At 49.3% G+C, this 16,637-nt stretch overlaps 1 protein-coding gene across 2 annotated transcripts in view; it reads left to right on the top strand.

Annotated features, from left to right (window-relative positions):
* The window catches only part of LOC112457848 (retinoic acid receptor RXR-alpha-B), a 34,765-nt gene that overhangs the window by 11,425 nt on the left and 6,703 nt on the right, over positions 1-16,637 (top strand). Inside the window, exons 2-3 of one of the 2 annotated variants that reach the window (XM_025021147.1) lie at positions 12,964-13,090; positions 13,410-13,547. In XM_025021147.1, coding sequence (XP_024876915.1) covers positions 12,964-13,090; positions 13,410-13,547 — 265 coding nt within the window. Of the gene's footprint in view, positions 1-12,963; positions 13,091-13,385; positions 13,548-16,637 lie in introns of both variants that reach the window. The other variant, XM_025021146.1, reaches the window with a different exon arrangement.

The following is a 16,637-nucleotide window of genomic DNA, read 5'->3' as shown; positions in this document are numbered from 1 at the left end:
TATTCACGTACAAGGCCACCTTCGTCGCGCTCCACACATTCTTATTCATACGTCGCGGTTGCACGCACGTACGCTAAAATCGAAGGATCTCGCGGCAATATTCCTCGGCACTCCTCGCGCCCGGTAATGGCTTTCGTCAGTGCATGTAGTTGTAAGTACAGCTCGAGTTTAGTCGCGACTGAAATAACGATAATCGCCGTCAATATCGTATTTGCACAATTTAAAATCTTTCGCTCCTCACCTCCCCCCCCTCCCCTTTCCCACACGCCTGGTGGAAAATTACTCGAGAGTTCTAATTAAATTACGAAGGAGGTCGGTCGTTAATTGAACCGATAACCGATCACTGGACGTCCATTTTTATATTATTACGTTGTTTACGCTACGAGAAGATGTAATTTAAAAAATTGTGTAATGAAGACGCGAACTGGAAGGCCTAGGTGACATCATACACCGACACTGTGAAATTTAATTAAAAGGTCACTCGGTTGCTTGTACTACGACCTACGGTAATGCCAGAGGCGCGATTAAATAATAAGTGGTTAAAATAACGAAGACCGTATTTTATAATAATATCTCCGCGAGAGCGAAGCTCTCTCGCACGACGTGTGACGGTCAGGATTTTTTTTCACAGCGTCATTATTATCCTACGACGCTCATTCACGTAGGATGATAAAAAAAATACTTACTGATCGCGATCGTGTTCAATTCACGTGGGATTTATTAATTCACGTGGAATTGTTTAATATTCTTCTATTTAAATTCCTAAACAATAACGTTCTTTTCGCGTTCATTGAGTCCAATCCAAAGCTGGGAGACGGCGAGACATTGACATTCAAGAAGTAAGAAACGTAAATTAATTTATTCGGAATGTTGTAATAGTCCAATGACTTTTTTTTTTTTTTTTTAACCGGTGATTCACCCCGCACGGTTCGACGCCGCGACGGCGCGGCGCGGGCGTTCGTTCGCGGGGCATAGCGCGACGTGTGTTGTTGCACCTGCGAGGACACGGGCTCGCAGCTGCAAGCACACCCACTCGAGGGCCGGGAGTCCGTGCACCTAGGCTGAAATCGCGACCCCGTGACCTTCTCCCGGTGACCCAGGTACCGAGTTGCCCTGCACGTGGCACGTTGCGCTATATAAAGTGCGGCTGCATATAGATCTCGCTCGACCTCTCTCTCTCTCTCTCTCTTTCTCTCCTCTCCTCTTCTCTCTCTCTCTCTCTCTCTCTCTCTCTTTCTCTCTCTCTCTCTCTCCTGTGCTGTCAGGGGCGTACGCAGCGACGCGGTCGCCACTGTGCATTCGCTTCATCGATCGCCTCGCCTTTCTCTATATACCTACCGTATGTGTCGGCGAGTTTCGCGACGGCCAACGGCGCGTACTTAACATCGTGAACTTTAGACTTGTTTAGACTCGTTTTGTTATCAGATTACGCGCTCTCTCGACAAAAGACCGCTCGTCTTTTTTTTTTTCGCACGTAACGAAGTCCGAAGAGAAAGCCAATCTGTTTTTCGCTTTTACGAGCTCATTAAAAATAAGGTCAATGTAAATCTCGCGCGATTACGCACATCGCAATGCGGATGCTCGAGTAGCAGCTTCAGGGGATTCAAAAGTTCGAAGTGGCAAAAAAATCTGAGGACATAAAAAACTGTCGGGATGTTAATTCTTGGAATTCAGCTTTTAAAAATTTATAGCTCCGAAAATACAGCTCGTCAAGCGCGCGCGAGATTATTCCAACCGTGCCGTCCGATCTTGTCGTCACGTCTCTCCCCCGAATGTGAGAGCCATCGCTCGAGATGACTGCGGTTTGCGAGACGATTCGACACAAGACATATTTATGCATGAGTATGCGGCGCGGTTGCGCTGCACGCGCGTGCAATCTCCCCGCGTTATTCAGACGTACGTTCCAGATGCATGATATTTCGACTTTGCGTGGAAATACCGCGCACGGAGGATGTACGTATACGTATACACATTCGTCTGACCTGATATGCGTGACGCGACTCGCGCGGCACCGCCTATCTAACGCGCGATCTTATTTTCGCGAATGATCATGAGAACGGCATTCGCGCGGCGTTTACGAGCGGCAATATCTCGTGAATCTTACTACGCGCGTTATGAAAAGAATCGCGCGGAGAGATATTTTTCGCTCGCGGCGATCGTAGAAATTGCAGTGTACGTTCCGAGACGTCGTCTCGGTCCGACTTACTGCGCGCGCGTCAAGATTTTTCCCCGGCGCCGCCGTAGATATCGCCTCGCCCAAGCCGGGATTTTTCGGGCGGATGCGTTTCCTCGGCGAAAGGACCGACCGACGGGGGGGAGCAGGGGGGCAGCGAGCTTTCGCAAATAATGCTGGAAACGTCTGTTTTATGTCCGCGTCCTCGCGCCGAAGATTTACGGCGCGCTAAAAAAATCAAGGCGAGACGCGGCCGTGGAAGAAGGGAATACGAGAATCATAACGCCTTATCTTTTTCGGACTTGTACACACGGACTTGTCCAAATATTTATTGCGATACAACATGGGAAAGTGTCGAGGTCGTATGAAACGCGCCCTGTTCTGCGCTCATAATGGAGTTCCTGTGTACGCGCCACATATCTAGTTTCCCATGCTGATTGCTAGAATTCTACGTAAATTTAGACGCCGTAAGGTGCCCCGCGTGTTAACACGTGCGCTGCCATGTGCCATGCGAAATCGCCCGATGAATCTCGCTTTACGCCGTGTCGTGTATTAATACGGCGAGAGCGAGCTTAATCTCTCGCGAATAGAGGGAAACTGTGTGAGAGAGAGAGAGGACGACGGGGATGACGTTTAAAAATCCTTTTCTCTAAAAGTCTCGGAGATACAATCAATAACATACAGTTCGGAAAATATAAGTACAATGAAGCGCGAAAAATAGGTGAATCGTTAGCCTTTTATTCGGAGGAAATGGAATGGATTAACGCACGGTATCTCGTTAATTAATTCTATCGGGCGCGCTCTTCCATTGGAAGTGGATCGAAGCGAAGCCGATCGCAGGGAGACCCCCACGGCTGCGCGCTCCGCGCGGTCGCATTCTCTGCAGCGGCGTAAATCAGCCCCGCGGGGGGATGTCGTTAAATCCGACGACTTTTTTTCGCGGGTTCAAGGACTAACGTCAGGGACGCGGCACTATTTTCGTACGGTCGTATACGTGCACATGCACAATTGCGTGGGTCGCATGTGCAACGTTATAACGCCGCTGGCCTGGTGTGGGAGCGGCATCCGGTCGCAGCTGCGTGCAGGAAACTGTTAAAAACTCTCTCTCTCTCTCTCTCTCTTGTTTTCCTTCTCTCTATCTGTCTTTCGTGCATGTCGTCTAAAACTTATTCTCCTTTCGTCTCCGTCCTTTCTTTTTTTTTTTTTTCCTCTTTCTCCCGGCTTTTCGCGACGAACTCGAACTAGCGTGCGAAGAAATCGTTAATCGCGCGGGTTATGCGTGGCATGTGGCGGCGTGTGCTACACATCCAGTCCGTTCCACAATGTGTATACGAGTTATATACCTGCTGATTTTTAATTTACTTTACACACCGCCGTCGGAGGAACGATAATTTTCCCCGATAACGGCGCGCCTCTTTGCGAGGTACGACGAAATATTTCGCCTTAACTGATAAAACGTGCGGCGACGCGAGCACGTGGAAAGAGCGAGAAGGAACCCCTCTGTGCGCGAGAGCTCGAGCTCCGCTTCATTTCGATTCGAGATCATCAACTTTTGCATCGCGGGCAGATCTATGTATACGAAGCGCGCCGCTGTCCCACGGAATTACATCGCGGTCGCCAGAAGCCGGGCAGTGGATTTATCATGAGAGTCTCTCTCTTCCTCTCGCGCGCGCCCGCGTTATGAATGTATACATTCGTATCGGCGGACGTTCGACGATTTACGGCCGAGTCGGCCAACAACGAGCGGAATTTATATAGTGAATTTACGATCTCGGGCAGCCCGCTCTCTCGCGTGCGAGCGATGCTCCGCGTTAGAGATGAACCGGGGCCGGGCCGGGCCGGGCCGAGATCATCGGTGCAGCAGCGTCGCGGTTGCAGCGGCGCGCCGATGCCGCCTAAAGGCACACATCAGAGGCGCGAGGCGTACGGAGGTCGCGCGGCGGGAAACTGGTTTTCAGTTTCGGAAGAGCGCGCAAATTGTCAGACGGTGACGTCACCGTCGTAAAGGCCTCCGTCAGAGACCCCCGGTATAATGATAATTGCGACTGAAAAATCGCCCTCTTCTCTCCCCTTTCCCTCCCGCTTTCGAACGAAGAGTTCTTCTCCCCCGCGGGTGAGACCGCGATCGTTTATCGCGCTGTGCTCCTCCGTCTGCGCTATTCCGCGGCGACGATTAACCGCCGACGGCGAGGCGCAGAGAGAAGAGAAGATTGGCCTCGCCGTCCGCGACGGATCGGTTCGTCACGACGTGATATCGACGTCGCGACGTAATCGCGCGCGGAGCATAATCGCGCAGAGATCTCCGCGAGGAGAGTTACGGACATAAACATTCGGAATGGGATAATTAACGTCGCTGTATCCGCGGCGTCCGCGCGACGTTAGATTACACGTCCGCTGACGTGTATATCTCCGAGTCGTCGAGGGATGAGGGGAGAGACGGAGGCGCAATTATCGGAAAGGGAAACGCGCGATAAAGATAATGGACGTTAGGCACGTGAACTTCGCGATCGTTTTTGCTGCGTTTGTATTCGTACGCGACGGTGTTAAAATCTAGAGTTATCTCCGCGAGAATCACGGGGTCCCGGTAACGTTATCTCGTGAGCCAACAAAGGCCGTGCGGACGCGCGTCGGCATTGTTTATCAGTACATCCGCCGTCGAAATTCGCTGAATTGCATATCCGCGCGATGAGTAACCGGTACGACGACGCTGGGCGTCACGCGCGCGCATCGCATCGCGTCGCGTCGCGTCGCGTCGCGTACGCGCATATCCGCCGCGATTCAGCATAATGTGAAAAGGAGAACGACTCCTCGTGTCGTCGTCGCAATCTCAAATGCACGTACATATACAAAGTGTCCTATATACGAGATCGCACCGGATGTTCGTCTAACCGCATTTTCTCGAGTCGATTCGGAGACGATTTTTCCTTAGCGTAAACCTGTCGACGAGGATCGTCGTGTCTCTTAGCAACTTTCCAATTTTTAAACATTACACGCCCTAGTCTAGAATCTTAATATTCCATCGAACAAGCGCGCTCGTTCGAATTTAATTGAGGAACACGAATTTGTCTCGATTCGCTCCGCTAGAGAGCCTTCTCGCTTTTCTCTACCGATCACTTGGAAAGTGTACAAAGTGTCTCGATGTGTCTCCCCGACGAAAAATCGAGTCGAAATTGGCCGTGGAGTTGTGACAAAAGAACAAGGTAGAAATGGGACGCAGCCCCGTATATATAAACGTAACGTAAACCGCGCGTGTCCGAGTATTCGCTTAATTCAGCGCTTCTGCACACCGGGGCGGGTTTAACGCGGGTCTAAAGTTAGCGCGGAATGACGAACGTTCGTGCGCTTTCCTATTACTCATTTGAGGCTGCTGTACGAGCTCAATGTCATCGCCGAGTGCCGCGCCGCGTCGTATACAGACGCGCGCGAAGAAAATTCCGGCAAAGTAGATTAAACGCGGCCTCTCCGAACCATTTCTCGCGGTCGTGGTTCGGCCGTGAGTTCGGATGCAAGGACTCGACGCAGCAAATTAGCGCGACGTTAATTATCAATTATGACCCTACGTCACTACCGCTGCGCTATCGTTACATTATACGAGATGATACGTATCCTTCTAGATTTCATCCACGATTATTATACCCCGAAAGCATTTGGAATTTCTAACTTTCCTTTATCGTACCCATAGACGTATTGTAATTATCAAATGTGTTGCACATTGATAATGCACACGTCAATCGTAGTTGCACAATGCCCCGCATTCTCGACGATTGTACCGATTGTTCTTCCTTTCCTTTTTTTTCCCTTCCGTCTCTGACTTTCCGCGCGGCTCCTATCGACGCGTCCGCTTTTTAACAAAAACGGTGGACAGCTTTAAAAGCCGGCTCTTTCTCTCTCTCGCGGGAAACAAAACGGCGAGCTGATGGGGGAGCGGCTTGAGCAGAAAACAGGAAAAAAGAAATTCGTGCTTTTAATGCCTCGATCCGCTAATGGACTGGTTCCGCGGGCGGCGACCGACGGCGGCTCACACAGCCCACGAATTGACGCTAATTTATCATGCGAGCTTCAGCGTGTATTATAAGCCCGCGCTTATATACATCACAGAGGCATTCCTATTAAACGAGACTGTCTAAGTTCGATTTAATTGGGTATTACATTTCAATTCCTTAATGGACCGCGCCGAGCGCATTCGGCTTTCACGTCGGCGCGGCGCGGCGCGCGGCGTCACGCTTATTAATGCACCTAAATATCAACGCGTTGATACGCACGCGTCATCTATTTTACGAGCGGCATTCATATATCTGCGCAACTTGACTTATCTGCAACTCCACTTTCATTATCATCAGTTGAATTTATTGCCGAGGTGCCATTGCCCCTCTCCCCGGCGCTCGACGCGCCTGGCGACACGGAATGCAATGAAGCGGTGCAGCCGAACGGTTTATCGCCGTTTTCAAGGTTGCCGACGCTTCTTCTCACACACAGCGCATAAATATTCATTCTCCTCCCACGTCCGAGAATAGTTTCGCAACGCGCGCATGTCACCGGCCGTCACTGATAACGACGGGCTGTGCTGCTGCACATCCCGAGGTGTATCGCGTTACGGGCAAAACGAGACGCCAAAATTTGCGACAACGCAATCGGCGACGGGTTTGAGAGCTCCTGGATGGAAACGAGGACGCGTTTTCTCCGCAAAAATTCGCCTTTGTCTTTGCAACGTCGCAGGAGTTGACGTCAATCTATTTTCCATGATTTTAAGGTCATTTTGCTGTGCACGTCCCGCGATCGCGAATTAGCATATTAATTTTCTTCTCGTCTCGTAATTACGAAGCCGCGATATACCGCGACAGTAACGCGGACGGATCTTTGGCGAGTTTTACGTTTCACGGGCGTGCTATCGAGTTTCCGTTCACCGCACGTGTGGATGTGCACACGTCGCGAAAACGTCTCGGAAGCTTCGAACACGAGCGGCAAAACCGCTAATTTTCACTCCGCGCCTCGACCTTGATTCCGAAAATGTACTAACATCTAGGAAAATTTGCGCGAGCTCCGAGATCTCTCCCAAACGCGTGCGCGCGCGCGGTCGACCTTAAAATACGGATTTAAAAGATTCAGAGACGCAGACACTTCGGAATCATCGTTGGTGTAGGTCGGACGACCACCTTTTCTCTCTCTCTCTCTCTCTCCCGATGAATATTTAAAGACCGCTAAAAGCGGTGAGCATTGTGTACGCGCGAGCTGTTCGATGATCCGCGTTGTTTGGAACGATTCTCGAGGCGTTGGGCTCTATACCTTTCCTTTCCGCAGCATCGTCTATCTCGTTGCGGACGCACGTGAAATTTACGCGCTACAGATACGCTCGACTCGACGCGCGCGTGTGTGTGTGCGTGCGCGCGTCTCTGTTTCGAGCGTTGCACTGTCGTGTTTGCGTCTGGTCAAGGTGCCCGACACCGCCGGTACATATATAGATGTGCACGCCACATGTACGCGCACGTGTGTGTGCGTGTGTGTAAAAGTGCACGCGTGTGCGCGCGCGTTATAATGTATACCATCACACACTGGTAGCGCTTGGCCTTGTGACCACTCTCGTGTCCTCGTCCCACCCTCTCTGCATGCGCCGATACGCTTCAAGTCGCGTTTACGACCCAGCTACGCTCGCTCATGTGTAATTACTTAATGCGCGGTCTCGGCCCCGCGCTCGCTCGGGGAATGAATATCGCGCGTCGTCGTCCCGAGGAAATTTTAATTGCCGACTCCGGCCGCGTACCTGGCTGAATCGCATTGCCGCGACACCGGGTCGCCCACCGCGGCCGTTATCCCCTACGTGGAAATGTATGGCGATTCCACGACTTTTCCCGCGACTCCGGGAGCGCGCGAGGGGAAAATCCACCGTCCTCCCCCGCCGGTATTACACAATTTCCACGCGCACCTGCGATTTCTGACAGCCGATATAGCGAACGACTTTCGATATATATCGTTATAAAATTTATCCGGGAATGGATGTCCTCGTAGACGGCGTGCTCGTCCAAAGGTAAAAAAGTATCAGGTTTTCGGAGTTCTGATACGTAAGTGAGCGATACATACATACGAGCTCGTGACTGCGCCGATCGCGATGCGACTATCTCGCGTGCTGCAACGCGCACTTCCTCGGAGCCTCGCGGACTGTCGACGACCTTCGGTCCGTCACTTTGCCGGCCGGCCGGTCGACCGGTTGCGTAATTAAACCAGCGGCGCGGAGCTTAATAAATGAGAGTGATGAGTGGCATGCGAGCGACGACGACGACGACGACCCAACACTCGAAATAGAAATCAGCCGCGAGAAGAGCGAGAGCTACGACCTCGATGTATAACTCATCTCCGAACGCGCGGCGAATCGCTGACGCATGGCCGAGAGCAAATGCACCGAGATCATCGCTCGGACGTGTATATACGTAACGACGACGACGACAATGATCGCCCGCGAGATTGATCGAGGAAACTTCCTAGAGTTGGGGGGAGCGATCGTGCCTCTCGTTATAACGATCCCGTCATAATCGGGGCGGCAAGGAAAAACGTTCGTGGAAACGCGCGAGAGATAGATGGCGAGATGCGTGTCGATTCGTCGAACTTAGATTATCTGAGATGACCGAGTATCGTTCACTACTTATTGTTAGTTTGATCCTCGATGGGCTTGAAAAGAATGTAACTCTCGCTGGTCTCGCTAGACGATCTATCCGACAATTTATCTTTCTTTTTATCGCGAGAGCGATAAACGGAGCGCGAAAGTGCTAAACCCGATATGTATTGGGCGGAGGTGGGATGATCTCCCTTGGTGCTATTTCGATCCTCGGGGTCGTTATCGCGGATTACCGGCGCGCGAGCCGAGCACCCGAGGAATAATTCCAGCGCGAACTCTCCACGGTCTCTCGGATCGACCGCATAAATCATTTTGTGGGTCACCGGAGCGACCACGTGGTGGCCCCGTTCCACCGGCTCTCGGCTCGGCTCGGCTCGCGGCCTCTCCTGATCGAACGCCTCGCTCCTTCTCTCGGTCCACGAACTCCCGGCGGCATGTAATGCGCATCGGTCACTCGCTGGCCGTTGCATTGGCCTAAAAATAATCGCCGGGGTGGCGTGGCGCGGCGTTTGCCGTCTTGGAAAATGAATCGATATTATCCAAGTGTATGTCGTCGACCGAGCGCAGCTTCGATAAAGACAGATATCGGTAATGGGACAGAACTTTTTTTAATCATTTTTTTTTTTAATAATTGTGTAATTAGATATTACCAAATTATAATTATTAAGATTACATCTGGCACTTGATAATTCACATACAGTAAAATGTTGTAATGTCGTGGAACGTTATATTCGTTAATCGTTAGATTTCGGGCTTTCTCGCTACTCGTTATGAAAAAAAGTCGATGCCATCTTCGATGCTGATTAGTGATCATCAATGGCTTTCTTGGCGGTCATCCCTGATGCAGTGTTTCACCGCTATAAATCCCAATCTGTCTGTCTGCTGCGCATTTGTCGGTTAGTGATGCGCTTCCGAGCGAGCGGGTCGGCCGAATGGATCGGAGAGAAACCGAGAAAGAGCGTAGAAGGACAGAGAGAGATATATAGAGTGATGGAATGACGTCAGGCATGCAATTACCGATGCACTTGACGCGTCCTCAACGGCGAATCGTCCGAACGATCGCTCGTTGCTCCGGCCACCTCCTATAAAGCCCATTTTAGACGATTTAAAATCTGCGATGGAATCAAAAAACTTGAAGTCCCAAAATCATTTGAGTTCTTAAATTCGTCTTTCATAAAGAGATTAAAATTGCGGGTTATAGAGCTGCGCAAACCATTTAATAAACTCGTTAATATTTATCTTAAAAAAAAAAGAGAGAAAAATTCAGGAGAGAAAATTTGCGCGACGGTGGAATTAGCGCGAGGTTTCTCTCTGCAGATTGTATCTACAGTTCGGTCCATGATATCACCGGATAAGAAATTCTGTCCTGAGTTCTGTCAGCGAATTATGGATCGTCCAGACGGAGCCTAATACCGCCTCTTTCCTTCGTCGTCTCGCGAACATTCGTCAACATCGCGTCCCTCGGCGGTCGTGTCTGGAGTCGATTAAAATGTCGTTTATCTTCCCGGACGTTCCACCCTAACTCCCACGGTGTGGAGAAAACGCGAGCCCGGAGGTGCGAGGTCCGGAGGTCTGGGGTCTCGTCATCGTCGGGCAATAATGGGCCGGGTCGCCTGAATGTAGAAAGTGAAAAATGCCCGGCGAATGGTGGTCAGACAAGGTCGTCGGGGAGAGACGACCTATTCGATCGACGCTAGACGATTACTACTGGTGAATGAGGATTGCACGCCGTATACAATAATATAGGCGCGAAGGCGTTGCTTCGCGCTCGATAGAGCGACGATTTTAGATGGACGGCGATTAATCTTCCCGCCAACGTCTATATAAAGCGATAGAGCGCGATTAGCAATTTATACGATTGATGATGCGGAGTATTAGTAAGTGCTGCATTACTGATCAGCTTACAACCAATATTAGAAGACATTATTTCCGATGTAATTAATTTTCCACCTTCTCGTTCCCGATATCCGTGCCACAAGGGATAATTTCAGAATTGCTTGACGTCTGAAAGGATTCTTACTAATAAACGAGAGTTCTCTACGGGAAGGAGTTTTTTTTTTTTTTTTTTGCGAAACGTAAACCTCCATCGATCACTTCGCCGCCGTTAAAGGGAATAAGCGCTGGGCGCGCAAGAATGGATTGGTTTTTTGTGCTACGGAGAAGGACCTTTCTCTCCCTCCAGGGAGAATGAATCTACGCCGTGAAGGGTAAAGAGGGAGGAGACGACCGCCGAGACGGCTGATAAACACTTAAGGGGGGGCTCCGCACGGAGGAAAACGTATATCGCGAGGATCAATACTCCGTATAATTCCGAGGGACTTTTTCATGCCAAAATTGACGATACAATGGACGTGAAATTAGCGTTAGTAGCCTCGTATAGCCGATGGGAGAAGCAAACTCTCGCGTCTCCCATTCATCCCCGACTACTCCGATTCGTATTTCCTCAGACTTTGTTATATAGACTCGTTTATCCGGGCAATCTCGCGCCCGGTGCCGACGAAATGAGCCCCCAATACAAACGTCGGTGTAACAGCGCGCGTATTCTCAGTCGCGTGAAACCACCGAGCCCTCTTTTATGTAGAGGACCACTTTCACAGCCGAACCCTCGCTCTCTGTGTGGGTTTTTTGCCCCCCTCGGGGCATTTGTTTCCATCGACTCTCACTTTCGAGGGTTTCTGCGGACACGAATCCCTCCAGACATTTAAAGCCATAAATGTCACGCGGAACTTGAAGAATTTGGCAGACTTCTAAATCTATAATTTTGCCTTCTATATTTTTGCGTTTATGAATTATGAATGCTACGAGTATTCGGGCGACTCGGTTCTCAGTTCATGCTATCTCGGATTCTTGGGTTCAACAAATTCTTCTATATACTAACCGTCAAGCGTGCAATCTTCATTCCACTAGACACTCCTTATATCCGAGAGTCGCCGGCCGCTACTTTTAAACTCACAAATTCTTAGTTTCCCTCAATTAAATAAGAGAATAAATATACAATTTATCGATTAAGTGGTGTATCGCTACGCTTGGTAATACCGGAGATATTATCGGCACGTAAAGTGCAATCTCTTCGCGGCGAGAGAAGGAATTCACATTCACGCGATGCCGAAGGAGAGGAGTCCCCTTCGAGACAGAATTCTCGGATAATGAGAGTCTACTTCGAGGCGGACAAAATTCAACACGTTACGGCTGAAATAAGTGCTTTCGCACCTGCAACCCATTGGCCACCTCGCACACTCGTCTCGCGATCGCGTAATTCGGCTCGACCTTCGAGAGCAGAACCGCTCCCGTCTCTTTCTCTCACGTTGAACTTTCTTCTCGAGGAAAAAGCGTCGATCTCCGAACAATCGCGGACATCCGCGATTCACATCTCGGGTTTGCCCGTATAACTGTAAATCGTCGACGTGTGCGTTCGTTATCGAAAGGCGCCGCGCCGTCGTCCTCGCGCGAGAGGAATGCCGAAGGACGCGGAAGATGCGGAAAAGGCGCCTGTGGCTTGCTGATCCTCGCCCTTTCACCGCTTTTAGAAAGGATACCTGCCGCGAAGCACCGATCGCATAATAAATGCGCTTCTCACGCAACATCGGGAATTGGTTGCAATTTGCATCGGAGGCGTTTCTTTCTCTTTATCGCGCGCGATCGCTCGTTTTCTGAAAAAGATTTCGAAACGGAAGAACGACACGCGCGTGTACGTAGCGTCGAATATGAAACGAATATATATGTATGTATATATACATACATATATATATATATATATATATATATATATATATAATATATCAATATTAATAAAATTAAAATTAATTTTATTAATATTAATATTAATATTAATATAATAGGGCGGCAGTGTGGTCTAGTGGTAGAGCGCCAGACTCGTAATCTGAGGAACCAGGTTCGAGTCCACTAGTGCCATGAAGCATAGAATGTTTTTCCGATAGCTGCGCCCCTCCGTGCAAGATAGGCTCTTGTGCGGAGAAAACTGGGCTCCGTCTTTCGGAAAGAGACGTTAAGCCGTTGGTCCAAAGGGTTAAAGTGAGAGGAGAAGGATAGTGTTGGTAGTAGATTGCGAACCCTGCGGGGATATGCAATAAATGACGAAATTTACAGGGAATTTTAATAAAATTAATATGGAGCGCGAAGTGAAAGTCTGATAAAATAAACTCGATTTGCTTGTGTGTTTCAGGGCTGAGTTTAGACAACAGCAATATGTCGATGTCGTCGGTGGGGCCGCAGAGTCCTCTCGACATGAAGCCCGACACGGCCCTTATCAATTCGGGGAACTTTAGCCCATCGGGTCCCAACAGTCCAGGGTAAATATTCTTGTAACACTTCAATTTATGCTTCGTGAATATTAATACAAAACTAGACTCGATGGCAGATTTGTTTGAGTGACCTAAAGAGAATTTTCTCGGTTTAGCGATATTAAAAAAAAAAAACTAAGAGTTACCGCGATAAGGATATAACCGTTCGTTGCGATTTCCAGAGATTTTAAGAGCGCATACTTCGCGGTCTATAAATTTAGCGCCGGGCCTTTTCGAAATGTGCATGCTACGGTTGTAGCGGTGTAGATCTCATAGACGATCGTTCTCTGCTTTGCATGTAAAGACCCTTCAATGCTGGTTGTCACAGCAACCTGCTGAGTACATCGCCCAGCGGTCAGAGCAAAACGGTCACCCCTTACCCGCCTAATCATCCCCTGTCGGGCAGCAAACATCTGTGCTCGATCTGCGGCGACCGTGCGAGTGGCAAACACTACGGCGTTTACAGGTAAGTTTTTTATAATCGTTTCCGTATTGTCGTTACGCAACGCAACTCGTTAGCACAAACGATACTTCTCGGTCGAACGAAACCTCGATAATCTTCTTGACTTCCACTCACTATTCCTCCTTGCCTTTCATTTTCAAGCGGAGGAGTTTCTGTGAAGGGTTGAGGAACAATTTGCGCTATCCACCGTGAATATCCGTAGAAAATGCCGGTTCAAAGTTATACGTTAGGAAGTATGTATCCGATAGAAGTCTAACGAATACCCCCCGCTCTCCCCCCCATCCTTCTCGTACCCCACTCGCATTTGTCATGCAAATTTGATCCTTGACGGCGCGCGCGGCGATTTTATTCAAGAAATGTACGCGCTCGCGGGTAATCGGCGTTTCGATTGCGGCTGAATCTCTCGAGCGGCGACTTCAATAGGTGACTTCAACAAACTCGTTTGAATATTCCCCTTGTGCATCTCATCGTGCGTCCGTCGTTTCGCGGCGGCTGGCCAACTGCAAAAATAATTACCGCGCTCTTCTCCGCTGCATTTCTCCGAGAAGGAAGCGAGCACGCGAACGATAAAGGTCCCACGATTTATTCGAGAGAAAAAAAAAAGAGGAGAAAGAGACGCGCCTATGAATATGAATTTGCCGTCGTTGTATACTTGCGTTGCGCCGGATGATTTTTCCGTCGCGAGAGAGCGCGGTTCAAGGTCCTTCGGATTCGCTTGATAATCCTGACCCTCGTTAACAGGGAGAACGGTGAATAATCCGTTCACCGACGGCTCACCGAGAATGCAATAATAATAAGCGGGCCGGTTTATTATGCCGTCAAGCCGCGTCACCTATACAGCGGCGCGACACGATAAAGTCGGATAAAGCATCGCCGATAAATGCTTTGTTTTTTCCAATTATCGCTACCCTTCGACCTGCGCTGCAACCTCGCAAAAGTAAGCTATACGATTCCGAATAATAAAATCGAGTGGCTGGACGAGCAGCGGGGAAATTTTTACGGAGGCATTTCTGCCGACGAAACACAGCGCTCGAGCACGACGTCGACGAGGCAGAATCGTCGACCTTTCCTCAAATTATTTAACGCTCGATAAGTCTCGAGGCTGTCTCGTATCTTCACTCGAGGGATTGGTGGCATTAACTTGTTCGGGCGGGAGGATACACGCGCTCGTCAAAGTGTTTCGTGTTACCGTCTGCGAAGTTACGATCACATTTAACGACTATGATTCTATTTGAATATTGAAAATGCACGTGGAATCTAACGTCAAAGTTATATGGATATAGTTTGTTATATTTCGGTTTAATTACGTGCAATCGCTTCGAATTATTTATACTGGCCGTTACGCAACGTGGCTGAGGTTACTATTTCGGAAGTTCTCGGGTACCTTATATCTGCTGTGTAAAAGGATTTCTCGAGTCTCGCGTTACGATACCGATTCTTCGGTAATCCGACACTGAACTTTGACTCGCGCGCGACGATGCATCCTCGAGAGTTATTAACGGATGCTTCCTCGCGCTTTTTTATTTTCTTGCGTGCATACGTGGTAAAAAAAAACCTTGCAAATGCGGCGTCGTGTTTGCATAATTGGCGCGGTGCGTCGAACCGTCGTCGTCGGCCGGCGGAATAATAAAAATGTCGACGAACCAACGCGGACACGTAACCGCCGGGGCGTCGCGCGCGCGAGCCGAGGAAACACGATAGTAGAGGTAAAAGAGCCTCCACACCGCACGTCGGCCGTCGCCGTCGCGAGAACGGGTCCGCGTATCGTCTTTCGTGTTGCAGCTGCAACAGGTCCCGGTCGCGGCGAACCACCGCGTTGCGTGCGCGTCCGCGAAAATGCGCGTCGCTATGAAAAGGAAGAAACATCTGCGATGACTTTTATGCGAATAACACGCGAGCCGCTCGCGCGAATGCATGGAACACCGTCGTGAACAACGCATGTCGGCCGTGTTACGACAGCGGCGGTCCGCGCCCCGTCAACGAGCACATTTGTCGTCTTTCGTAATTACCGAAGAACGTCGCTCGTGACAAAACGAATTATTTAACGCGTAATAGTTACGCGATAGCGTGAAAATTATTTTCTGCAATATTTGCGCGTCATAGACTCTATTGAGGATAAAGCACAGAGATTCCGGGATCTTTTACATTCAAATACATATCTAATTATAATTTGAACGTTTGCCCTAGAAAATAAATAAAAATTAAGGAAACATATAAAGGGCGAATGAAGTCGTTAGGATAATCGACCTTCCATTAAGCGATATAATAATGACTGATCGTTGAACTTTCGGCATCTTGCTCGTCGATATTATACAAATTCACGACGCCGCGCGGGCGTGCCTCCGAATTTCATTACAACGCTAGATCTCGTTAACATTTTCCTTCGCGGTGGCTTTACGAAACGGCTCGGATACGAAAGTTAGATCCTCAAAGTAACTTATCCAATTAAAACTTGTATCGACTTTCTAATTTAGCCCGTGAGCTAACCGCGGCGGAACGATCGAAAGTAACGTCGCGGAGGAGAAGGAGAGGGTCTCGCGGGGACCTTAACACCTATATTTCAAGTTATATATAGACATCTACGCCGAATTTCGATCTCCTAACACACTTGCCCGATAAAAGCGATGTACGATACTTTCCCTCGAAGTCACAATCTCTTTCGCTCGAGGATTTTACACATTCAAGCAAACGTCCTAAGTGGGACTCACGGACGAGCAAGCTCGCGCATCAATTAATCCGGGAACGGCGGGCGACTGGAGTAATTTTTACACCCCTGCAGTATCAAAGAAATGAAGCTCCCATCACTAGTAATTTTAATATGCTTCTCATTTATGCAAAAAAGAATTAGGCGTCCGTTTCCAGGTTAACGAGACACCCACGAGGTCTGTTTCGTATCATTTTAATTTCTGCTCCGAATTTTTTTTCACCTCAGTTCCGTTCATTTCACTCAATTAACTTTTTGACGAACGTCTTATTATGTATCGTTACAGTTTCCAATGCATTTCCAATGCGCCGTGCATATTTTTGTTTAACTCCAGCGACCAGTTTTCGCGGCCGCGCGGAATTCCGCTCCAATTTCCGCGAATCGGCGAG

Source organism: Temnothorax curvispinosus, unplaced genomic scaffold (assembly GCF_003070985.1).
Source record: "Temnothorax curvispinosus isolate PA1 unplaced genomic scaffold, ASM307098v1 QBEX01008353.1, whole genome shotgun sequence".
Lineage (NCBI taxonomy): Eukaryota > Metazoa > Arthropoda > Insecta > Hymenoptera > Formicidae > Temnothorax > Temnothorax curvispinosus.
Note: the sequence above shows the minus strand (reverse complement) of the source record. Positions and strands in the feature narration are given on the sequence as shown.